At 41.6% G+C, this 25,258-nt stretch overlaps 3 protein-coding genes across 6 annotated transcripts in view; 2 read left to right on the top strand and 1 right to left on the bottom strand.

Annotated features, from left to right (window-relative positions):
- Positions 1-9,319, top strand: part of LOC131695472 (ATP-binding cassette sub-family C member 4-like) — a 37,988-nt gene extending 28,669 nt beyond the window's left edge. For all 3 annotated transcript variants that reach the window (XM_058983991.1, XM_058983992.1, XM_058983990.1), the window contains exons 8-13: positions 2,493-2,995; positions 3,547-3,901; positions 3,972-4,122; positions 4,248-4,478; positions 8,039-8,756; positions 8,820-9,319. In XM_058983991.1, the coding sequence (XP_058839974.1) occupies positions 2,493-2,995; positions 3,547-3,901; positions 3,972-4,122; positions 4,248-4,478; positions 8,039-8,756; positions 8,820-9,093 (2,232 nt within the window). In that variant the 3' untranslated portion in view covers positions 9,094-9,319. The remainder of the gene's footprint in view (positions 1-2,492; positions 2,996-3,546; positions 3,902-3,971; positions 4,123-4,247; positions 4,479-8,038; positions 8,757-8,819) is intronic.
- The window catches only part of LOC131695493 (uncharacterized), a 100,918-nt gene that overhangs the window by 66,455 nt on the left and 9,205 nt on the right, over positions 1-25,258 (bottom strand). The gene's annotated exons all lie outside the window — the stretch shown is intronic.
- LOC131695475 (ATP-binding cassette sub-family C member 4-like) lies at positions 9,476-25,157 on the top strand. 2 transcript variants are annotated; one of them, XM_058983998.1, is made up of 12 exons: positions 9,476-9,497; positions 14,228-14,372; positions 14,474-14,770; positions 18,699-18,954; positions 21,112-22,709; positions 22,767-23,064; positions 23,118-23,268; positions 23,326-23,556; positions 23,611-23,903; positions 24,051-24,308; positions 24,408-24,580; positions 24,682-25,157. In XM_058983998.1, the coding sequence occupies exons 2-12, from the start codon at positions 14,296-14,298 to the stop codon at positions 24,911-24,913; spliced, it is 3,864 nt and encodes a 1,287-aa protein (XP_058839981.1). In that variant the 5' UTR covers positions 9,476-9,497; positions 14,228-14,295; the 3' UTR covers positions 24,914-25,157. The 2 variants fall into 2 exon arrangements, with proteins under 2 accessions (XP_058839981.1, XP_058839980.1); XM_058983997.1 differs by lacking the exon at positions 9,476-9,497 and having other exon boundaries at positions 14,110-14,372.

The following is a 25,258-nucleotide window of genomic DNA, read 5'->3' as shown; positions in this document are numbered from 1 at the left end:
CTATTCCCTTTTAGACTTTGTAAGTGTGTCATCTCTTACGTTCATTTACATCTTGAACAAAAGTTTTGCTTATGCAGTTTTGTCACCACCTCTTTCATTGAACTATTGGGATTCCTCTTGAAAACTTCGGCTATACACTTGATATCCGTCACACAATATGGAGACCTATTTTGGTATCTTTTTTCCTTCCTATCGGCGGTCAAACGTTCGTTTGACCGTTTCAAAACACGACTTAACGTAGATTGGATCATTTACTATTTTTTTTATTGTTTATTTGACACGGTTCAATGCGTTAGCATAACTGAGCCGTGGGTCACTTAAGCTTTTTACAATAAGTAAAAATTAAAATTAAGTTTCAACTGTCCATCCTGAAATCCTTTTCCATGGTGGTGAAACGTTAGGTGCGTTGTCTGCCGCGCCTTGGGGGTCATTTGGTCCGTCTTCTCTCGCGTTTTCGTTCACGTCCATGTCGTCATCTGTATTGCATTCATGATGCTCACGGTCGAATGTTCTTGTTTGTTTCTTGTACTTATGGGCAGCTGTTTTAGTGGTACTGGGCCCGATCGTTGTTGTATTGGTGTTTGTTGCTGCCCGGTCCGCAGTCGTTGGTTTTGTCGGACGCATTCTCACCACACGAACGCCGTTGCGAAGTCCTGGGAGGTAGTTCCTCGTGAGCAATATTTGTTTACGCCACTGATACTCTTCTGACTCCATTTTCGCAATGATTGTTTGACTTACAGAATGTAAATTTCAACCAAAATTCCAATAAATGGTAATAGCAATTTGACACCCTTTAGGTGTCCAGATCATGCACGCCAACGTATGATTGGTAAAACGAATCATTCTACTTTTTTCAGCCGATCAAAACAAACTTTAACATCATGAGCCTCACCAGCTGTTAGAAAATGAGTGCCCAGTATTGCACTCGTAGAAAATAATCATGCGAAGGCTAATGACTAGTTTCACATCAAACATTGCATTGTCCCGAGTCTATTTTTATATCCAGATTTACCTGAAATTACATTACAATATATTTTGGTTTGATCTCACTGCTGATTCTTTCCTGTGTGCAGAATGCAAGAAGATTTTTTGATTGTGGTAGAGTATCGGAAAAAAACATGGCGATAATATGTACCACCGTTTTCCTGTATAACTCATATTGCTACACGAGGCCTATCCAAGCGTTTAACGCATTTAAAGTGCAACAATTGTAAATGGATAGTTCTGGCGGAATAACGAGATATAAGGTGTTGATTGTCGGCTCATAGCACATAATTTTACTAAGCACCGTTGCATCCTGTTTCGGTTTACTGTGAATGGGGTGAATTAGACGATATTTCAAGAAAGTGATTTTATTTTAATTAAAAGTTGGATTTAAAGGTTAGTTGTAAATAAATATGGACACATAATACGCACATTACTTTAATCCATGGGTGGTTGCGTAAGTGCGACGGTTGAGATTAAATAAAATAGTGACTTTTTTGTTGGAGACGAACCACTGCGACCAGTATTTAGATCTACTGTGGTAGTGTCTTTAAGTTGAATTAAAGTTTCTGTACGCACACATTCTCATTCCATGTAGGTATTTGTGAAAGCACTTAAAATCCGTGTGCATTTCGTTAGGATTAACTAACTCAATTCTCGACAAACATACGATTCGGGCGAATAAGCGAAATGCCAAAATACTCTTTTCGGACAAATCGTGAAAGAGAAAACTTTTCTTTTTTGTTTACGACCAACGGCTGTAATTGGCGACTAACGGTTTGTCCGTTCTACTCAAAATGAAGTTTGACATTTGGCTTATACGCCCTAATCATATATATGACGAAAATTGATTTTTGGAGAACACCTATCATGTGCACCAAGAGGGTAAACGCATAATATTTCGATTATTATTATACATACAAATATGCTAACAAGTGTATTGATGTTATAATCAAAACATTCTGTATTTAGAAGCGTAGTTCTACGTCACCAGTACATACATCCCCATTGAGGTGTTTTCAATTAGATACCTTCTTTATTTCGTTTTAACCTTAGGATCATTCGCCCCTGTTTTAGGGTTAGAAAAATCCATTTTCGAAAAATCTAACCCTATCTGTGGGGTTAGGAATCGAACACAGGTGAGCTGCGTACAAGGCAATTGATTTACCAACTACGCAATACCTGTCTTTAATTAGATACCCGTTCCTAAACACTCTCAACCAGCATCTTAATTCTTGACTCACTGAAGTAATATATATAAGGCAAATATGCGCCGGAAATGTTCGGAAAATAAGTTATAATATACTTTGCATAATTAACAACCCCAACAATAGACTAAAACACGCCTGGTGGTGAATTAATCCCCCGTTGAAAACCACTGCAATAGTTGGTTGTCAAAAAGTTTTATCAATAGCCAATAGATTAATTCATTCTTTCACTACTCCTGTCCAGATTAATTAACGTTACTTACTACATCCTTTCTATTCTTTCTACATCCCTCTCATCAGCCCCTGATCAGAATGTCCGCCACCGTGCCGCGTTTCAACATTGACAAAGGCTATCAACAGTCCGCGGCGGCATCTACGCCGATAATACCGCCGGCCTACCGAATGGCCCATTCCAACCAATCACTCTACCACCCGTCCCCGTTCTCCTCGTGCAGTATGGTATTCGATGGGTTCGATGATTACCAGGAAAGCACTACTACTGCTGCCGCAGGTCGCCGGCGCCGGAAGGCAAAGCGCCCGGGAACGTCCACCAGTGGTTCCGAAACTGCGGACGACCAACAGCGGGACGAGTGCAATCATTTGGCAACGGAAGGGAGCGGCGGTGGCGATGGCGGAGGAGGAGGAGCAAGCAAGGAATCTCAAATAACCGGAACTATTGGGTTTTCCGTGTACAGGAGCTACTTTGCCTCGGTTGAAAGCGTGACGCTGATCGCACTGGTGGCGGCACTTTTCCTGCTGGCGCAATGTACCATGAGTGGTATCGATTACTTCGTTTCGCAGTGGTGAGTATTGGGGTGTTTTTGGGGAATGGTGAGAGATGAATCCACAATGAAGGCGAGAGTGGGGTGGGGTTTGAGGAAATTGATGTACGATGATAACGCAAAAAGGATTATTTCATCGTGCGTGCGTAAGGAATTGAGAGGAAGGGTAATTTATCAAAGGTTAGCTTGAGTAAGCTGGAGGAGTATCAATTTCAATCGCAAATTTTCCGAGAAAAGTATTCCATTAATGCAGTGAACATTTTTACGGAATAATGACAAACGAATTTTGTCCAAATAGAAATTTGTCAAATTAAACCCAAAAACTGACTCAGTCGTAATTGAATATTCATTTCGTTTGATAGGGTAGCTATCCTTCTCGAAATTTGCTACTTAATGTTGTATATGTTATCTAAAGTGGATTTTTATGCATAGTTATTTCAAGAACAAAATCATCTGAAAACGTGACAGAACGTTCGAATCCTAGATTTGACACCCTTCATCGTACCGGAACATGCCTCGAGTGCTTCTTTCGAAGTAGAGAACAAATAAATAAACAGTCTTCTTTTTTCCAGGGTCAACCAAGAGGAGCATCTTAGCCAGAACGTTACCGGTAGTGACAATTCCACTGCTGTCCCGTCCAAGCTGGAGGGAACCGTTTTCGCAGCCCTCGCCCGTGAACAGTACCTGATGATCTACTCGGGAGCTATGGCCATTATGCTGTGCCTATCGTTGAATCGTTCATTCTCATTTTTTTACCTCTGCCTGCGGGCATCAATTAGGCTACACGATCAACTGTTTCGGGGCATTACCCGAGCCACCATGTACTTCTTCAACACGAATCCTTCCGGCAGAATTTTGAACCGGTTCTCGCGGGATATCGGTTGCATCGATATTTTTCTACCGTCCGCCATGATGGATTGCATTTTGGTAGGCATCATTTGTTGAAACGGGTCAATGGTTCCAGAGCTGGATTGATTTTCCTCCGTTCATTCTATAGTTCTTCGTGGAATTCACTGCCATTATCAGTCTGGTTGCTGTCGTCAACTGCTGGCTGCTGTTGCCAACGGCCGTCATGGGCATCATGTTCTACGGACTGCGGCACATTTACACAAACACGGCTCGCAGTATCAAACGGGTGGAAGCGCTGAGTGAGTACCCACCCACAAGGTCGCGATGCCTTGGATATCATATTCAGTTCACAGTGATAATCTCGACTAATTTTGTTTGTCGTTTTTCTGCTCTTTACTTTTTTCTTATCCCTATAACGACGCAGCACGCAGCCCAATTTTCTCCCACGCAAATGCTTCCTTCCAGGGCCTGACAACGATCCGGGCCTTTGAGGCGGAGAAAATTCTTGCCTACGAGTTCGATAAGCATCAGGATTTAAACACATCGGCGTGGTATTTATTTCTGGCGACGACCCGGGCCTTCGCGCTCTGGCTGGAGTTGGTGTGTGTGCTGTACATCGCCGCTGTCACGTTCAGTTTTTTGATGATGGAAAATAGTGAGTATATGCTGGTTGGTTTAATCTGGGTAGCATGGGCAGGGCCGGCGTAACATTTTTCGCGGCCCGAGGGGGAAGTAAGGTACACATAGGATGGGGGTGACTGTATTACTAGAACTTTGTCGCATTTTTGCTTGCATTACAAACATAAAAAATCATTCGCAATGCGTTTGTTCGATTTAAATCAGTCCACATGATATCTTCGACTTCCGACATCCCCTCAGGCGCAATGAAGGTCGATTTGAATAATCCTATAACGACAAAAATTATGCTGATAAGTGTCCTTTTCGATACAAGTTATATCCATCCAATATAACCTGCCTCTGGATGGTCTACCTCCGAATCAAAGAAAAGCCATTTAACATCATCGATGAATCGCGTGATCTAACTACACAATACGCGGTAGAAGAAGTATCTTGTCTACATGCCTACCTGAGAAGTAGAGATTGATGGTGTAGTCAGACAGGGGTCTTAATTGCGAAGATCGATTGAAGTATGTGATTGGCCCTTTGAAGTATCCATTGCTTCCACTTCAGTGAAAATTCTGGATTGGAAGCAATTGCATTCAACAAAAATCTAGAAATATAAGAAAACAAGTTATTTTGCATCAGCCTTATTTCGAGCCTTTCACTGGATCTGATCTACCGAAAGTTGTTCTTTCAAACTGGAATCGTTTAGCTTGTTCGCCGTTTTTGTGTCCTGAAGCATGAACTGCCGTCATTGCAAATAATTGGGCCATACAGCTACTCAATGTAGAAACAAGGCACGGGGTGTTGAAAATGCGGAGAGAATCATTAAAAGTCTTCCTAGTGTGGAGAGACTCCGCATGATCCCTCGACATATCTCGACGAATTATGTGTGGGAAAAACTGAAGAAATGCTACCATAACTAATTTCTACGCTCCCTTGTTCACTAAACAGCGACAATCCTATTGAGGAAACATCTTCTTATGTGCTTATTCATTTTTGAAAGAGAGAAATAATTTCCTCTCCTAAGCTTCTTCGTAAAGACCAGATAATGTCCCTTCATGGGCCTCCAAATACAATAACTCGAGGAGCTGCGGCCGAAGAAGTATCTTGTCTACATGTCCGCCCAAGAAGTAGAGATTGATGGTGTAGTCTCCGACAGGGGCCTTAATTGCGAACATCTGTTGAAGTATGGGGTTGGTTTTTTCAAGAAACTTTTGCAATTTTCAGTTTTCTACTAAATGGCTCTCTTAGAGAGATCATATCCAACAATGGCTAATTCATCCAGCGAAGTCACGGATTTGATCACTATTTACAGAAGATAATACACTTATTTGAAACATTCAATAAACAACCTGGTTAACTTCCTCAATTTTGACGTTTTTCGCCAGGACCCAGAAAACACAATGGAGGAGTTTTTTGTGGGATCAAAACGTGCAATTCTTTCATTATTGAAGGGAGTTGAAGTAGTCACTTGTCAAGTCTGAATCAAAAGCAAAAACTTATGCATTGCTTCCATATACATTCCACAGTAGCCTTTCAGACAGCACCGAAACCCTGCTCGCACCTCAGCTGGTTTTAGAAGACTTCAATTCTCCCGGTATGGTATGGGGTTGTCTTTACTATGATAACCTTTCTGCATGACCAGCTGAAAAAGGCGATTATTGGCACCGGTTCATCGACGGATTAACGAGAGAAACATTGTTTCGTCTGGTAGTTAGGCCATCCGTTATGTATGTCAAGCTTTGATCGGAATGCACGGAACCATGAAAGCCAGCAGCATTCTATTCGAATCCACATTCGAACAAAAGACGTTCTGCGATGAAAGGATGATACTGTATATAAATGTAATGATTATTCGTTAAACACACACATTTATCTGACAACAAAGATGCTCGTGCTGAGCATTTTAGTGAGCATATCACTGTAACGTTCATCAGATGCATATCTCCGGCATATATGGATCGTGGAGAACGGTCCCTGTGCTCGTGTTGGCTGTTATTGTGACATTAAACATGTTGTCTGGTCGTGTGCCGTGTTCTAGCACCAGATCTCCGTTCGGCCTCGTTCCAGTGCGAGATGTACTGCTAATCCTCGATCTCCTTAATAAGTCTCTCATATACATATGTTTAAATACGATAAATAGCCAAATTTAGTTATCTCTTCACTTTTGGTTAATTTACTAACAGCTACCTGGAAAATGTGGTCCCATAAGAGTTCCCAGTAGATCCATAGAGGACAAGTCGACGATTCGGTTCATGATGTCCTGACAGTGACCTTCCGTTTGTTAAAAAGCTGCAAGTTTGATTTCTTCTTTTCCCTATCATTGTTGTTCACCTTCCCTGATACAGTCTATATCTCGTCTTTTAAAATATTTCTAGCTGCTTCCTTCAGTCTGAAAACCTTATTTAATATTTTTTGGTTAAGGGGAGCTTCTGGTATAAAGTGCTCAAACCGAAGGTTATTTTGTTTTATGATGTTGAAGGCAAGGCAACAATGGATCTTTTATGTAATATCAAGATCTATTTATACATTCATTGTGCACGAAAAAACAATATTTTCAGTTACGCTGAGCCTTACATCCAAGAGTAGACGTCCAACCATTTACACGTCGAACTCTTGATAAAATTGTCTGACACAGAAAATTCAATAAGAATTAGGCTTATAGTTACTCGATGAACCAAGAAAAACAATGTAAAAAAATTCAAGTTTCGGAAAATGGCTCCATGAAAACTTAAAAATCTCATATTTTACTGAAAAATTCGCTAATATTTTTCTTCAAAATCATAGAGAAATATTTTTTTTTTCGATTTTCTGTGGTTCATCGACAGGCTACAAATATTGAAATTTTTTTATTCGAAACCGCTGTAGAAAATGACCCATACGTTATTTTCTCTTGAAAATTTGGGTATAAGTGGTTCAGAATGTATTGTTTACAGTATATTTTTATTGCTGTCAGTTTTTCAAAAATTGTTGCTAATAGATTGCAATCTGCGTGTGTTATAGCAAATACGCGCGAGGAGTGCATGGCTGTTTAAGACAAAAGAAGTTCAGCGTAGCCACCGATATTGCGGGAGACTATTTTAAAAGTTCAATACTAACAATTAAGCGGATAAAAAAGAATTCGTTTTTTGGCCCTCTACACCAGACGTCCCCCTTAAGCGAATTGCTTTCGATTAACTCACAACTTCGATCTATTTTTCCCCGTTGGATGCCACCAGAAAGTCTTAAATAAGGTAGCATAAAGGTTTGTGTATTGGGCCAGAGTCCCAAGGGTTGCATGTTCGAGTATTGTCTCTGGAGGATTTTTTTCACATAAATGCTATAAAAACGTGGATGACCCTAAGGGTTAAATCTATTTAAACAGGCATCTATGAGAAGGTCCATAATAAACAAAAATGAATCATAAAGTTGCTAAATACTCCATAAAATGGAACAGAAAATTCCTGAAATTGTCTTGTATCCATAGAAAACATTTCAACACACACAAAACAAATCCAGAAAATAACATGAATGCTTAACTTATCAACCCACATACCGGTAGATTGTAACATCTCTTTCAAACCCCTTTTCTCTTCCCACCCCGCCAACCAGCAATGAGCGGTAACGTCGGTCTCGCCATCACCCAGGTGTTCAATCTGATCTTCATGTGCCAGTGGGGCATGCGGCAAACGGCCGAGCTGGAGAATCAGATGACCTCGGTCGAACGGGTCGTCGAGTATGCCGAGGTTGAGCCGGAACCACCGCTGGAAACGGTGGATCCGCTGAGAAAACCGGCCGATAATTGGCCCGCCCAGGGGGCTATCAAGTTCGAGTACTTCTCGCTCCGGTACTCGCCGGATAGCGAGCCGGTGCTGAAGGATCTGAATCTGGCAATCGAGGCGAAGGAGAAGATCGGCATAGTGGGAAGGACGGGAGCTGGCAAATCGTCCATCATTCAGGCACTGTTCCGATTGGCCGTCAACGAGGGACTGATCAAGGTGGATGGCGTAGACATTGGAGTGCTGGGGCTGCATGATCTACGGAAGAAGATTTCCATCATTCCGCAGGATCCGGTTCTGTTTTCCGGGCGAGTGCGCGAGAACTTGGATCCATTCGGACAGCACAGCGATGAGGATATGTGGCGGGCACTGGAACAAGTGGAACTGCGCGATTCGGTTCAACGGATGGATGGAGGACTAGACGGAAAGATGTCGGACGGGGGCTCCAATTTCAGTATGGGTCAAAGGCAACTGGTCTGTTTAGCGAGAGCCATTCTCCGAAACAACAAAATTTTAATTTTGGACGAGGCCACTGCCAATGTCGATCCGGAGTGCGTCTTGTACTAAGAACTTGTGTTCATAAATTAAACATTCTCTCTTTCTTTTTATATTAGAACGGACAAACTAATACAAAAAACAATCCGGGTCCAGTTCGGCGACTGCACCGTACTGACGATCGCGCATCGTTTGCACACGGTCATGGACAGCGACCGGGTGCTGGTGATGGATGCCGGCAGGGCGGTAGAATTCGGACATCCGCACGAACTCCTACGACAGTCCAACGGGTTTCTACGAAAGCTGGTCAATCAGACGGGAGAGACGACTGCTGCTCAGTTGACAGCTGTAGCGGAGCGTAACTTCCGGAAGCGCTGCACGGCCGACAGCTAGTTGTCGATTCCGGTTCCGATTACGGGTAGCAGCAAGATAATACCAAAGAATGTGACAGGGAGCGCAATGTTTGATTTGTAATATTCGTGTACTTAGGGCGATAAGATGCTTAGCTAGATTAAGTAAGATTCATATTGTACAAACTGAACGATTCCAATTATTCCACTTTTCTACTGCATGTACAATTTGATACGAATATAGCAATAAAATTAGCTTTTTTGCACGATGAGAAGTCTTATAAAGCGGGGAACCAGTTTCGGCTTTTTTTATCAGATTTGAACTAGCACGTAGCTCTGACTTCTGTGATAACGATTATGCCATCCGAGGAGATACGTCGGCTACGAGGAATGATTTGATTGATTGCATGGTTTAGTAGTGGGGCTGCTGTTGAAGACTTAAGAATTGTAAGTATTCGAAATTTCTAAACAAATATAATTATGTGAAAGATAAAGTGGCAGAAATTTTGACGGGAATTGGTAAGTAAATCGATCACGGCGAAAAACTGATGCTATGATTCAAAGAAAAAAAAATTTGACAAGGAATCAAGGACTGAACAACAGGCGATCTATCTTCACGATTTAAAGGATTTCTCGAACACGCTCAACTCTTTTTAAACACGAGCAAGCTTGTCGTATACGATGTATTTGTACAGATAAGCCAGCTGTTCCCATTTGAACACTTTAGCTAAATCAGCGTTTACTATCTTCATTTTCGTGGGCTCAAATGGTAGGACAAAAATTTGTCCGCTTTTTAAACTTCTGGGTCTTCAGGAGGTCGCCGAGCTGCTCACTTCTAACCTCAAACTTCTTATCTCTCACCCCTCAACTATTACCCTCACTTCACATCATATCTCTCACTTCTTACCTCTCATATTGTTCTCCTCAGATTTGTCATTGCTCTCTTTTTCAGTATTTCAAATTGCGTCGCTCACATCGCATTTCGCAAATTTCTTCTTTTGCCTCTTACCTCTCTTGCTGCATTTCTCATGTATGTGGTAAGACGTATCACTTTGAACTTCTAATCTCTCATATCTTTTTTACATGTTACCGCTCGCTTTCAACACTCAATTCCCATTGCCCGCTGACCACCTTTCTCCTATCATTTATATTGACTAACTCAGCATTCATCTCTCATTACACACTTCTAAAGTCCGTCCTTACAATATATTTCCTAGCTTCACATGTCACTTACTACTCGTAGGGTACCCTAGAAATTCTAGGTTGAGAATCCTTGATTTCGGTGATCAAGGATCATTGAGGTTCAGGATCAACGATCCTTTTGTTTCAAAATCCCCACTACATATACCCGCCCGGCAGCATCAGTCTTCGACATACCGGGTGAGCCCAATGCAGTGGTGTAGTTAATTTTAAAAAGGAAGAGGGGTAGCCAAGGGCTAAAGCCTTGTGCTCCAAGATCGACGACTTTTTAATTTCAAGATCTAGATCCTTGGGGCCCATGATCTAGGATTCATTAGTTTTGGGATCAAGGATCGTTGAGTTGCAAAATAAAATATTTTTTCAATTCCTTGGATTAAGAGCCCGTCAATTCCAAGATGAAGGGTCCTTGAGTCCGATTCCAGGATTAACTCAATGGTGGAAAGCCTTATCAATTAAGTGACGTACATTATTGATTTGACGCAATTTGGAAGTCTGAGATGGTGGCAACCAACAGTATGAATGTCATGGGAGTGGTCAGTAGATGACAAAAATGGATGATTCATGCCATTATGAAATTCAAAATTTAAAATTACTTCAATTGGCTGGGGCCAACTGTTTAACCGGAAGTCGCCTTCTTGGATTTCAAATTCGCTATTGGTCTACATTTCCGTCATCTATTACATTTAAGGAGTTACACTGTCAAATTTAAAAAAAATCGAATTTGTACTTTTGTATACCCTGAGCATGCTAAAACTGAGACCGCCCAAAACAAGGTTTTTGGGCTGGCCGGAAGTGTAGCTCGAACAAATCAGTTGCAATGAAAAAACGTCTTTTTGGGTGTTTGTTCCTAAATCTCCATAGCAAAATATTGAAAATTAAACAAGTAACAGTGAATCTCCGGAAGCACCTCGAAAAAATGCAGTGTACATGACTCAAAATCTACTGAACAAATCGTTTTGAAATTTTACACAGTCCTTTACATCATTTCACATATGACTAAGAAAGCTTTTTACAAAATTATTATTGTTATTACTATGTTTAGTATAAGATTTAAGTCGATCTATTTAGCTAAAATCGGCTTTTTGGCTTCAAATTGCTACGAAAATTCAGAAATTGAAAAAAAGAAAAACTTCCGTGGCTATCTGGGGAATCATGTATACAAATACTGCGCAAAATTTCAAACTATTGGTCCAGTAGATTTTGAATTAAAACAAGTTCTTTCAAGACCCACCTGAAAATATTGTTCAAATGTTGGAATCTAATATGGAATGAATGTATTACCAAAACAAACTTTTAAAAAATGTGTCTTCTAATGAACTTCTCCCTTACACCACACAAACGGCGTCAGACTTCGATTTCCGTCATCCACTCGTCAACCACACTCTGGAAATACCCATGTCGATACACACAAAAAACGATCACGTCGATTTCAGCAAAATTTTACCGAAATTTCATCAGTTGACAGACATAGCAATGACAAAAATGTTGTCAAGTTTCGAGTTCGCTGGCTTTCATCAACTTAAACAGAACATCTTTTTTGCTTGACTAAGAGTTTGCTAAGAAACACAAATCATGTCTCCGTCTTTGGAGCTAGTGTCGGATTCTGATGAGACAAAGTTAAAACGCAAATTCTATAACTAATTTAGCTGTCAATTTGACAATTTCAAATGCTGAATTTTCAGTAAAATAAATCTGTCAAGTGGGATAAATTCAAATTGCTGAGCTTTCGGCATCTTGGATTGCTGAAACTTTCAGCTGATGAAAATTCAGCAAAATTTCACTGACATTTGGAAAAAAATATGAAAAGCTATAAGCTCAACCGGAATTAGGAAATCGGTATACTTTGTGCAATAAACCTTTAAGAAATATAAAGAAACAAAACATGTTATTTATTACGCTTAGATCCAAAATCCTGTACTTCAAGGAGTTTTTAGTTATTTGAATGAACGTCAATGGAACAAACAATCCCATTCCGCTTAGAACTATAATTCTCCGTGAGTGCTCCACGTATCGCATCCATAAATGACTAGTTGCGCGCGTAGATCTTGAGACCTTTACACCAAGGAGATTTTAGATTACTTGAGAGAATATAACGTATCCATTTACTTGTTAAATTCTTTCACAAAAACTCAGTAAACTGAAACCTCCCTTTACGAGTCACATCTATTTTCGGAAAAGTTCTCTTGACATTTTAATAAAAATTTTAATGAAAATGGCAAGATAACTTTTTACGGACTAGATTTAGTTCGTAAAGGGAGGTTCCAGTTCACTGAGTTTTCGAGAGGAAAGTCTATTATAAATTCAGACGGACGGTTTCTACCCTCTTTTTTCCTGTTTTTTATAATCTGTGTTTTGTTTATTTTCTACATTCTGTCCTCGACCTTCCGTTTTCTTTCTTTTAATAATCTACCTTCTGTTTTCTGGTCTATCGTCTTCCGTCTCCTGCCTCTGTCTGCTGTGTCATTCTAAAAAATCTAAAATATCGCCTTTGTACCGAAACTATGTAAGGTTTGCTAGCTTTAACTCCAGCCGATTCAGGAACGCCTACTAATAATTTCATATGTGTGCGATAAAAGTAGTCTATTGAAAATTGGTAAAATTGAAGTTCTCAAAAAAAAGCAAAAAATTTACATCAACGAGGCAGCTATTTCAGGCAGAGCCGTCAATAGGAAGCACCTAAGTGGCTCAATTAAACCTCAAAATTTATAAATAGAGGTGCCACGAGTCTGTTTCAATCAGCTGTTGCTCTTATGCCAAACGACCAACATCATGGCTACGTCTGGACGCTACAATTAGCGGTAGACGCTACGGATGGTAGCGGTGGCATTAACTCGCACGCAGCTAAACCGAAATGAATTTTTCCGGTGCCAGCACGCTGTCACCGGATGATTTGCAAAATAGGTAGGATGAAAGTTTGCGTTTGAAAACGAAAATTTATTTTTACGCTTGTTGGTGCGTTGGATTGACGATGTCTTCGGCGGTTTCTAGGTACGTAGGATAATGAGCCAATCAACACACGTTCTATATTTCGGATATATGTGATACGTTTATCACTAAGGCATATGAAAACATGCCATTGCAGTTGTTTCTAAAGCACGGGCGGTTTTTATCACTGGTTTGCATTATTGTTATTTTACCGACGGTTCTTACGGTAAAGAGAAACAAGTCTGTCTTTGCCGTGAGACATGTTGGTAGATTTGAGCGATTCGTTGTAATTCTGCCTAAGCTCGACTCCTGCCAGCAGAAGACAAAACATTAGTCCGTAAGACTTTAAGCCTGTTTCTAATCACCCTGCCACTTCTAGTTTTCCGATCTGACTGTGGCTCTAAATTTTCATGACTTTCCCTACTCACTAATCTCTAACTAATTGAATGTCGTTTAAATGTAAACGAAAACCAAACCGAAATACTGGGGATGTAATTGTTTCAGTTCTGGTTCACTTCGAAATACCTATATAAAATAAAACGCTGCAGAACATGTACTAAGTTCGTTTTTTTTGTGTTTCAAAGTGAAGCCGTTTTAATAATCACATATTTAATCATTTTATTTGTTTGGTCATCTCCTTCTTTCTTTGAATTCTGTATTTTATTTTCTGTCATCCAGTTTTTGTTTTAAATCTATAAGTAAATATTTAATTTGATTGACATTGAAATAACACAACGAAGTTAAACGGGTGTGTGCATCAGCAAAGCTGACATGGGAATCAAAACCAAAACCTTGATGCTAAACAAATGTCAAACCCATCACACTGTGTCCATTTGTTATCATCGAGAAAAACCTGTTTAGATTAGATATCTACGGCATCTCTTCTTATCAAAACGGCAAATTGTTTCACTTGGATGCACTTTAGCACCACATACCGACATATGCTTGGTTGCAAAAGTTGATCTCATTTCACGCTTTCGGTTCAACTCGACTCGACTCAACACCCATCTGGTATCCGATTCTCATTAATTGCAAACCTTTCCACCCCGCAGTCGTTGCGATGCTGTGCGGCACTTCGCTACAACGCAGAGAAAGTCCATAAAATGCAACCACCACCACAATGGATTTCAACAAAACAACCTCCCGCCCGGTGCATCCGTACGCCCAGGCGAACCTCTTCAGCAAGTACTTTTTCTGGTAAGTCGCACAGATCCACTTACGGGATTGTTATACTACTTCCGCATCATTTTCATTGTTGACTTTTATTTTCCTGCTTTCCCTCCCCCCTTGGCATCCAGGTGGCTGTTTGGATTATTACGAACCGGGCTGCGAAGGCAGATTTCCACCGAGGATATCTACGAGACGCTGCCGGTTCATCGAAGCGAACGACTAGGAAAACGATTTGCGGAATGCTGGTGGAAACTGCAATTGCAGCATTGCTCCTACCGGAAATGGCTACCGCCTGAGCCGTCGTCGCCCGATGTATTACCACGCCAGCAAAAACCTTGGAAACTGCTCAAGGTGGTGTTGAAAATTTATGGCACAAGTGTTCTGATGTTCGGGGGAATCTACAGCTGCCTGGAATCGGCTTGCAGGTGAGGGCCTGCGGTTTTTTTTTTCAATTGGCATTGCCAATTCCAAGCTGCTATTGATTTTTCGGTAAACATTTGGATGGATGCTTTATATTTGCTTTCTGAACGCGCGCTCTACGATGTGCCCGTAGAGTACAAAAGTCATAAAATGCAAAAGCTATCGAAACAAATATCCAAGGCGCCCTTCACAACCGTCACCATGCTCTGTCGGGTATATGTGGCCATAGTAGTGGTTTTCTATGCGAAAAGAACGGAACATAGAGCTTAAGGAAACCGGAACTTCATCGCCTTTTATGCGCACTGTTGGCGGCGTCGTTAGCTTCCCGCCACATGAACACTTTCTTCTGTTGTTGTTTGTTGCTTTTGTGTCGTCTGTGCAGTTCCCTCTTTGAAAGCCACTCTACAAGAAAACACGCATATAGGTTCACCACGTGTGGATGCATTAGCACAGCATCAACATTGTTCGCGGTTCGTTGGTGAGATGTTTTGCACACTTCAGTAGAGTAGGTGAGAATCCCGAGAGTATCGACCTATAGCCCCTTAGTGACGTGGTCGGAATGCAGCGTGTTGGTAGAGAAGACAAAACTGGTTGAAAGGTTTTACAGGAATGTTGTTGCTTTTTCATCGGCATCTTCCGGTATGATTGTTCTAAGCTCCTGAACGATGCTGTCTTTTCCCGGTTGGGTAAGGTTTTTTGCTGTATCGGAGCAGGCAGGGGTTTTTACATTGGCTTCGTTTGTTCGTTCTCTTAACTCTGTGTACTGGAAGTAAAACTTTTGACACTGTTGTTGAATCGTGAAATGCTTTGACTAAGTAATCGTTGAAATTAATCATAATAATAATAAGCACATACTAACTGGGTTCGTTTTGGTTGTAGGTAGAAGTTTTTCCGGAGTAGTAAAAACTATGGCACTGGGGTCGATTAAATATTATCACAAGTAGGGTAATTTGGAATAGTTATTCTTCTGTCGGCGCTTTCACCTTACTTATAATGAAGTAGAAGGAACGTGAACAAAATACTAAGAATCTCCGTCGTGCGTTTAAAAATGCCTCTGCTTCACTAGTCAGCTTTTCAATGTTTGTATATTTTTGCAAAAAAAAACTGATGACTTCAATACTATGAAAAAGAACCTAGTCATGTATAATAGGAAAAAGGTAGTGTTTTCGGATGATGCTACCACCACATTTCGTATATGGTGGAACTGGAGACATATGACTTCCACATCACTGAATCACTTTTTATCTTTAAATACACACTATACATTTTACGACCAGAAGGACGAACTACGCAAGATTTAAAATCAACCACACCGGTGTCGACTTAAAATTTAAGCACTTGTTGCTTTTGAGTTGAAGCTATTGATCAAAAACAACTCAACTTATATATCCGGACAATTAGGTTAGGTTTCCAGCAAAACGCGTTTAAAGTTTTCAGTGCGCTCGGGGTATGCATAGGAGGTTATGCTGCTGAATTGAAAATTTTGACATTTGTACACTATTGCTGACTTCCATTATTTGGAATATAATTTTTAGGACTCTACAGCATTCGTAAGGTGACTACCGGACCGCTGAGACGCTCTTCCCAGATCGTGCAGTGTAACACTAACGGTTCGTTTGTGTTTTTCTCATGAAAAAGGGTTTAGCATTATGCTTTGTTTGAATAATCGTTGTTCGAACGGGTAAAGTGTTATTTTGTGAGTCGCCAGGATAGCGTGGAACGTAGATAGGTGGTACCACCATCCTCATTTCTGTGTCTCCAACCATCCTGCGCTGAACTTTAGATGCGTGAAAAGATGACTTCCTCTGGCAGATTCCCCTGAAGATCAAATGGACGTCGAAAGAAAATCGACATCTTGGCTCAAATTCTACCCAAGCTCTACAATCGGGCCCTTTTTGACATTTTTACGGGACAAAGACAATAATGATGCATTTTTCAAGAGCCCTCACGCAACGATATTCGGCCGTAAGCGAAATATCAATGATTCCCACGATAAGCTTCGGGGTGATTGTAACCAATCTTCAACAAACAAATGATTTGGCTAGCTACGAGCATTTTACGAAAGAGTTCCGCGTCTACGTACCTGTCAAAAGAGGTTAGATCAATGGCGTGGCTACCGATACGAGTTTCTATTTCGCGGATTTGCTGATGCACGGTGTTGACTGTTTTAGGACCCCATTCTTCAGTCGGTGAAGATACTGGACTGCGAACGATTGCATTCAGCATCGGTGGCAGCTAACAGGAATAGATCCTATATCAACTCAGACCCGTATTGGACGACCTTTGCCGGGTCTGCTTTACCCAACCATCTCCCATTTTGCTTTGACTGGCTGTTCGCCTTCTTGTGTCGTAGATCATGAACCGCAGGTATGCAATTGGAACACACAGCACCTCATTGAGCATGGGCATGAGCATGATGACCATACAATTCGTAGTTGCTACTCCGTGATTGACCAGAACAAGCGAAATTGCACAGAGAATCAACGAATGGGGCCTGGGAGTAACTTTCCATTCTCAATGTGCACGTTTCGAGAGTTCAACATTTTGAAGTGTCAATAACGGCGCCGACCACGTCCTTACAGTAATCGGGGAAGGGAAGAAACGATAGTGTAACAACCGTTGTTATGGAGACCGTGTATACCTCTGCATCTCCACGGTGCCACGGGAAGGTGATTTTGTTAGAGGGATGGGATAGTTACATAAATCGGGATTCACCTATGATCTACGCAACTCTCATAAATGTTATCATGTGTTAATTTATCTGGGCAGCCGGCTGCCGAGAATTTTTAAAAGATTTATCGTTTGTTTTATTATTTGGAAACTCGGTGTGAAATGTGCAATTCAAACTCCGGACAGCCGGGCGTCGGGAGTGTTGGTTATATTTAGAAGATAGGAGACCGGCAAAGCTCATCAATTCTAGAGCAATAAAATAGAATGTTATGCAGTTGTCTTTACTGGCTCGAGATATTCATTGTAATAGAATTGATAATACTTCGTTGAATCTTACTATTCTGATATCTTAGTGTGATTATCGTGATCAAAACGTGTTAATTATATGCTTTCTCCATAAACGAATTTATATCATGCCGACTCTTTTGCTATCCGCCCACGACAAGTAAATTTTCTCTAAACAGGTTGACGAAAACCCCCATAAAACTTTCAAGCACATTGGTCCGAGTAGCTATACTCGATTTATTAGGCTTAAAATTGGACCAGTTATTCCTGATTGGACTAGGAATCGTATTAAATTGCTACGCATTGGTTTGCTAAACGAAACGACGTTTTGATCTCGCTATGTTTTTCATCGACAAACAGGACTTCTATATTTCCAGAATATCTCTCGTGATCTAGTTGTGAACATAAGTACACACTACACTTTTACATCTATCTGGCGTCTAAGTTGGTCTGCTACGATACTGATGAGAGGAAATCAAAACGCGAATTCCTCGATTTCCAAAAATGTGTATTTTTCAAAATGTCATCTTTTTGGATATTTTTTGTTGGGCGTGGAATCAAGATCTCCGGCACATTGACTCTTTTGTCACAAAATTATCCACTTTTCTGTTTGAAAATGACCAACCCGACGATTCGTGTTGGACGAATTTGAGTTTTCATTTGGCTTCTGAGTAACTTAATAGTGAACGAGTGACACGCAGAAACGTGCAAAAATATCTCAGAAGGTAGAAAACCATCGATTTAAAATTACCACCCATGCACAATCTACAGCTGGCGAAGGGCCATTATTCAAACAATTAAATGCCAATTTGCATGTGCACAAAAGCTCAACGCAATCCAATCAAATCAGTCAGTGGCAACAAAAATATACAAAGCCAGTCCCTTTTCTGATACCCATCGCTATCACGCTCGCCCCACAATAACCGATTTAAATTCAACCCTCTAACCACCAATTTCACAATCGTTCCATTCCGACAGAATTATTCAACCGTTTCTACTGGGCCAATTGATCCTGTACTTCGATCAGTTCCGGTTGCCGACGACTAGCGACGAGGTAGCAGGCGAGAATAATGGTACCCCAACAGCGATACCGCCAACCACAGCTTACCTGTATGCAGCTGGAATTCTGCTCAGTGTGCTGCTCCCGTCGGCCATTTTTCACCTGTACCAACTGTTTCTGCTCCAGGTCGGGATGAAAATTCGCATCGGATGCTGTGCGCTTATCTATCGGAAGGTAATTTTCTGTCCTCGTGCAAAAACACCATTAAACGGTGTGAGATAATATTATGGATGATATCTGACGTTTAAACGTGGACACCCCTGTTAGTTTTTCAAGCCTAACAGCCTAACATCTGCTTTTGTAAATATCAAAATTAAAAGTCGAAAATAAGCCTCCTGGGCAGTGTTACGAAATTTCAAAATCAGTTACCTATTTCTGCTTGCGTTTACCGAAACCGCCATTCAGATTCAACGCCTCCCTCATTCATTCACTTTCCAGCTGACTGAAATTTCATGCAGAATCGAATGCTTGAGTGCAGACGAAATATAAATTCATTCACCAACCAAAGCATTAATTTGTTATTATGTGGACAGTTTCAAGGCAGAAGTTAGCATCTTCTACATTTTCGAGCATAAGGGAACTGCGTAATCTATATTTGGTGCACTTTTGATCAATAATCCCTCTCAGAGCTAGAATAGAAATAAAATTCACTTTGCTTCTGAAACCGAACATGTCCGTACCTGAAAGCGCTGCGTCGGCCGAACGAATGACGATTGAAACGAACCAAAAATTTCATTCATCGCTGCGGGCGTGAATTGAATTTTGTTTTCTTTCAAGTTCAAACAACGATGTCAATTTTTTTAAGCTCTGCTCCTGGGTCTCGCTTTTTTACACTAACAATCTTCACTTCAGTCCAGAAGTGGTTTTTTGCCTCAAAATTTGCCGTGGAAGAGATTTGTTTTCCTCCAAATTAATCTGTATGAGTAAAGATTTTTAGTTGAGTTGTTTGTTTTGAAGCTTAAGTTTGCAGGATAATAAATTGTTTACACTACGATTTTGGACCACTTCTGCGCACAATACTGTAGAATGTAATGTTTGGACAGTTTCGATATGTCAATAGCTCATATAGAGTACTTGACAATCTGTAACTCCCTAGTGTGTTCAACGATTTGTTTTCCTCTACCTGTCATAATTTCTGATAGGTGAAGGAAAACGAATCGAAAAAAAAGCTTTTCGGTCAGATTATTTGCATGGTGGATCCAACCCAACCGGTATTGTAGTTTTCGGAATAAGTTTCACAGTGACACAAAGGATTTAAACACCATTATAAATAGTTTGGGCAAGCGATTTCAAATGTTTCAATTGACAGTTGACAGTTTTACATATGACAGCTGGAGAAAAACAAACCCCCAAGTAGTGTGAGTGAAATCATTTGCATAGACGCACACGATACATAACACAAACATTATTTCAAAACGCGGAGGAAAATAATACACAAAGATAGCAAAAACAAATGGGATTGTTTTCAACGAAGAAATAGCATTAGTGTTTGTAAGACCGGTCGGCAAGAACACACACGGTTAACATTAAAAATTCGAAAACAAATTATCAAAAAGAAAAACGCAAACACGGGCCGATACTTGTGTCCAGCACTCCCTATATTTATTTATTATATCACGTGCTCATTTGTCTATTATTTTAACTTTCTAATGCCTGTGCTGGAACAGAGCACAATTTGTTTGTGGTTCTTCAAGCAGAAATCTTTTCCTAATTTCGCTACGAACGCGGAATGTTTGTATTTTTGCATCGCTTTTAACGATCGAAAGTAAACAACAGAACGCAGCCAACAAAATGGCAGCGTATTTTAAGTGCGTTACTTCGATCCGTTCTACAAGCCACAGTAATGTTAAACCTAACGAATAACGTACGTGCATCCCTTTGTATTCCGATGATCACGTAAGTTCGAAATATTCCAGGTCACGTTTTATAACGTTAGTGTCGGTCAGTATCATTATCGTGTGTGAGTTGGTGAGTCCGGCGATTTTGCTAGATATAGGGACCTATTCTCACAGTCGCGTCACCTAGAAGAAAATTTCCTTCTAGTCACTAAGTCACGTTACTGTGAGAATAGGGCCCATGAATAAACACAGCTCTCGGCAAACGTACCATTAAGGCGTAAAAACCAACTGCCATTTTGAGGAGAAATACCAGTCTACTCGCTAACAGTTAACGAAAGAGGCAACTTCTCAACGTCAACGGCAGTTATTGGCACTTACTGATTTAATCGAAATTTTAGCATTATTATTTTCCCTTCAATCACATCTTATTCAAATTTTTTCAAGCATTTACCAGATTCACCACATTCCTTCTCCTCGTATTCCCATGTACTAGATTTTCCAAATGACCACCACCCTCTCGGCGGATGGACTGAGCGGACGTGTAATCAACCTAATGTCCAACGACGCCAGCCGGTTCGACTATGCCGTGATCTTTTTCCACGATCTCTGGAAGGGTCCCGTCGAGTTGGTGATCGTTTCGGTACTAGTCTATCGACTGATCGGTCCAGCAGGTCTCATTGGAATAGGTCTGCTGCTGCTGTTCATACCCGGGCAGGGTTGGTTGGGGAAGAGAGCGGCCGGATACCAACTGCGCGCTGCCCTCGCCAGCGACGAACGGTTCAAGTTTATGACCGAAGTGATCCGCGGAATTCAGGTCATCAAAATGTACGTGTGGGAGAAACCGTTCGAGGAGATCGTGCGGAAGTTGCGGCGTAAGGAAATTCAAGCACTTCGCGGTAGTGCGTACGTGAAATCTACACTGTTTGCGCTACGCATCATTCCGAAGATTTCGATCTTTCTTAGCCTGATCGCTTACGTGTACACCGGACACGCTCTTACGGCGATGCGTGTCTACATGCTGATATCGTTTTTCAGCGTGATTCACCATTCGATGGTGGAGTTCTGGCCGCTGGCAGTTACTTCGTGTGCCGAAGCTTGGGTTTCGTTGAAACGAATACAGGAGTTTTTGCTGGAGGAAGGACAGATGCAGGACATTGGCGGCTCAGTCGAAGATCCAAAGCAGTCCTCGGGTAAGATAACGCTTCAGAACGTTTCTGCTAGATGGCCGCAATCTAGTTTTGAGCTACGAGCCCTAAACTGGATCATCACCGAAGGTCAGACTTGGGCGGTTATCGGTGAAGTCGGTTCCGGAAAATCGACTCTTCTCAATCTTATCATGAAGGAGCTGCTCCCGTTGGAAGGATCAGTATTTGTTGGTGGTACGGTTAGCTACTGTTCACAGAAACCGTGGGTGTTCGAAGGAACGGTGCGAGACAATATTGTTTTCATAGAACCCTTCGATGAAGATCGTTACAACGAAGTGGTAAGGGTTTGTGCGCTTAGAAGAGATTTTCAACTGTGGCCAAGTGGCGATCTTACCATTGTTGGAGAACGAGGAGTTAGCTTGAGTGGAGGACAGAAAGCTAGGGTTAATCTAGCTAGGGCGATCTATCGAAAGGCGAACATTTATCTGCTGGACGATCCTCTGTCAGCGGTGGATGCTCACGTAGGGAAGTTGATCTACAAAGACTGTGTTCAGGGGTTCCTGAAGAAAGAGGTCTGCGTTCTGGTAACTCATCAGTTGCAGTGTTTAAGAGGATTGAACAACATTCTGATCATGAGGGGAGGTCACATTGAAGCTAGTGGATCGTATGAGCAGTTGCACAATCACTTCGTTGATTTAGGGTTCAGTGAAATTGCTGTGGAAGATCAAGAGGTTTCAAGTGACCAATTTACAGGTGAGAATAGTTTTCTGGATTCACAGCAGCAGAACAAAGTCGAAGAACTTCAGCTGGACGGAAATGTAGGTTTTAAAGTGTACCTAGACTTCCTCAGGTCTGTGAAGAGCGGTATATTCGTAGCGTGTGTAGGCTTGCTTCTACTAACTTGGCAGATATCTTCCATGGGAACTGATTACTTCGTGTTTCTATGGTAAGCTAATAGTGTAAGCTTCTTATTTAGTAAACGTAAACCACGACATATTTCTAGGGTCACGTGGGAAGAAAACTACTCGCAAACGGCAACGTCATGGACCACAGAACATCACGTGTTTGTCTACACGGGACTCATTATTCTGAACCTTCTGTTATCCGTAAACTCATTGACCTTCTTCGAGATATGCCTACGAGCGTCACTACATCTCCACACGGACTTATATCGGGGTATCTCCCGTGCCACAATGTACTTCTTTAACACCAACTCATCCGGTCGAATTATGAATCGTTTCTCAAAAGATATTGGCCTTATCGACTCTAGTCTCCCGGTTGTGCTTATCGACAGCCTGTACGTGAGTGTTAAAAGCGTATTTTTCCGGGGATCTTAAGAAAACCTAAGATGTAGTTCTTTCTAGAATTGGCTGGAATTATTGCGATCGTCTCGCTGGCTAACTACTGGCTATTGGTACCAACGGCCGGCATGGGTCTCATATTCTACTTGCTGCGATTCGTCTTTCTGAAGACGGCACGGAACGTCAAACGGGTGGAAGCAATCAGTGAGTCAGAGTCTGAATTATCGCTTACATGTTGATAATGGCACATTCTATTTTCAGCACGCAGCCCAGTGATTACCCATACGAACGCTACCATCGAGGGGTTGAGTACTGTTCGGGCTTTCGGCGCCGAACGTCAACTGCTGGCAGCGTTCGACGCCAAACAGGATTTGAATAGTTCGGCTTCGTTCATGTTTGGTGCCGTCACCAGAGGTTTCGCCTTCTGGTTGGATTTGATTTGCTGTCTCTACATTGGAGTGATTGTGTTTAGTTTTTTGGTTCTGGGAACAGGTGGGTTCATTTCTTTCGTACTAAATTTAACTCAACTCTTTCTTTCGAAACTAGAAATTGTCAGCGGAAATGTCGGCCTGGTAATAACCCAGGTGTTGAATCTGATCGGAATGTGTAATTGGGGCCTACGACAGACTGCCGAGCTGGAAAATCAGATGACTTCCGTGGAACGAGTGCTAGAGTACGCTAGGCTTGAACCGGAAAAGGATGTGACGGAAGACGGTCTGGAAACACTTGCCAAAGATTGGCCCCAGGCTGGAACAATAGCGTTTCACGATGTGTCCCTTCGGTACGCTCCCAATGCTGAACCCGTTCTGAAAGAAATCAGCTTCAAGATTAAAGCAAAGGTTGGTCAATTTTTGCAAGTTCAAATATATAATTTAAGGATCTTCAACACCTTCCTGCTGTAGTCAATAAACTTTTCTCATTAAACCAAGCAATCGAATCAATTTTTAGTAGGTTCACTCACTCGTTGCCAATTTAAACTTTCACAGGAACGAGTGGGCATCGTTGGTCGTACCGGAGCGGGCAAGTCATCAATAATTCAGGCTCTCTTTCGGCTGGTGCCAGCGGAATCGACGGGTCGCATCGAAATCGATCGCAGCAACATAGGGAGTGTTCCGTTGGACCGACTACGGGCTGCCATTTCAATTATTCCCCAGGAGCCGGTGATATTTTCCGGCACTTTGCGCAACAATCTAGACCCCTTCGGGGTGCTGGAGGATAGCCGGATTTTGAAAGCACTCGAGCAGGTAGGAGCATCAATAAGTTTGCCGAAAATAGTTTCTAAGTCTAAATCAAAGAAATATTTAAACGTTATCATTATTTATTAATGTATCCCCGGGTGGTAGGTTGAGCTGAAACACGTGGTTTCAAATTGCGCTGCCGGACTGAACACCAGGTTGGTCGAGGGAGGAGTGAATTTTAGCGTCGGCCAACGGCAGCTGATCTGCCTCGCGAGAGCCATTCTTCGCGACAGTCGGATTTTAATCATGGACGAAGCGACGGCCAGTGTGGATCCAGAGTAGGTTTATCTGTTCTTTACGTTTTGCTACTAAACTAGCAGCCACAATCTCGAATTCAGTATTTTAAATTATGATTAGTCCATTCCATTTACGGTAACAGAACCGACCGGCTGATTCAGCGCACCATAAGACAACAATTTCAGAACTGCACCATACTCACCATCGCCCACCGACTGCACACCATAATGGACAACGACCGGGTCCTGGTGATGGACGCTGGCCGTCTGGTGGAGCTCGGTAGCCCAGCGAACCTACTGCGCCAACAGGATGGCTACTTTCGGCGGTTGTTCGATGAAACCGGTATGGACGCGAGAGGATATCTAACACCGTGAGAAGGATGGGGAATCCAGATGTATTTTCGGGTATTGATTGAGGAATAAATTTAGTTTCGGTTGGGTACAAGCCGTTGCCTTCATTGTATAACCGAGATGGTAACAAATATGGAGAGCATCGGAAGTTGTTTGTCATAATCCTTAAGGATAAATCTCATATGACGTTTAAATTGGAAATCAATATATTTAGCGATAACGGTACAAAACGAAAAGATGTTGTTCATGGTTGTGAAAAAAGTTTAAGAACCGATTTTATAATTTAAGTCTAGAAAAGGTCACATGTAGTGATAAAAAGAAATAGCCTGCAGTTATGCAATTATGACGACATTCTACTCCATGTTCGTA

The sequence above is a fragment of the Topomyia yanbarensis genome, unplaced genomic scaffold (assembly GCF_030247195.1).
Source record: "Topomyia yanbarensis strain Yona2022 unplaced genomic scaffold, ASM3024719v1 HiC_scaffold_4, whole genome shotgun sequence".
Taxonomy (NCBI): domain Eukaryota; kingdom Metazoa; phylum Arthropoda; class Insecta; order Diptera; family Culicidae; genus Topomyia; species Topomyia yanbarensis.
This window is presented reverse-complemented; position numbering and strand designations above follow the sequence as displayed.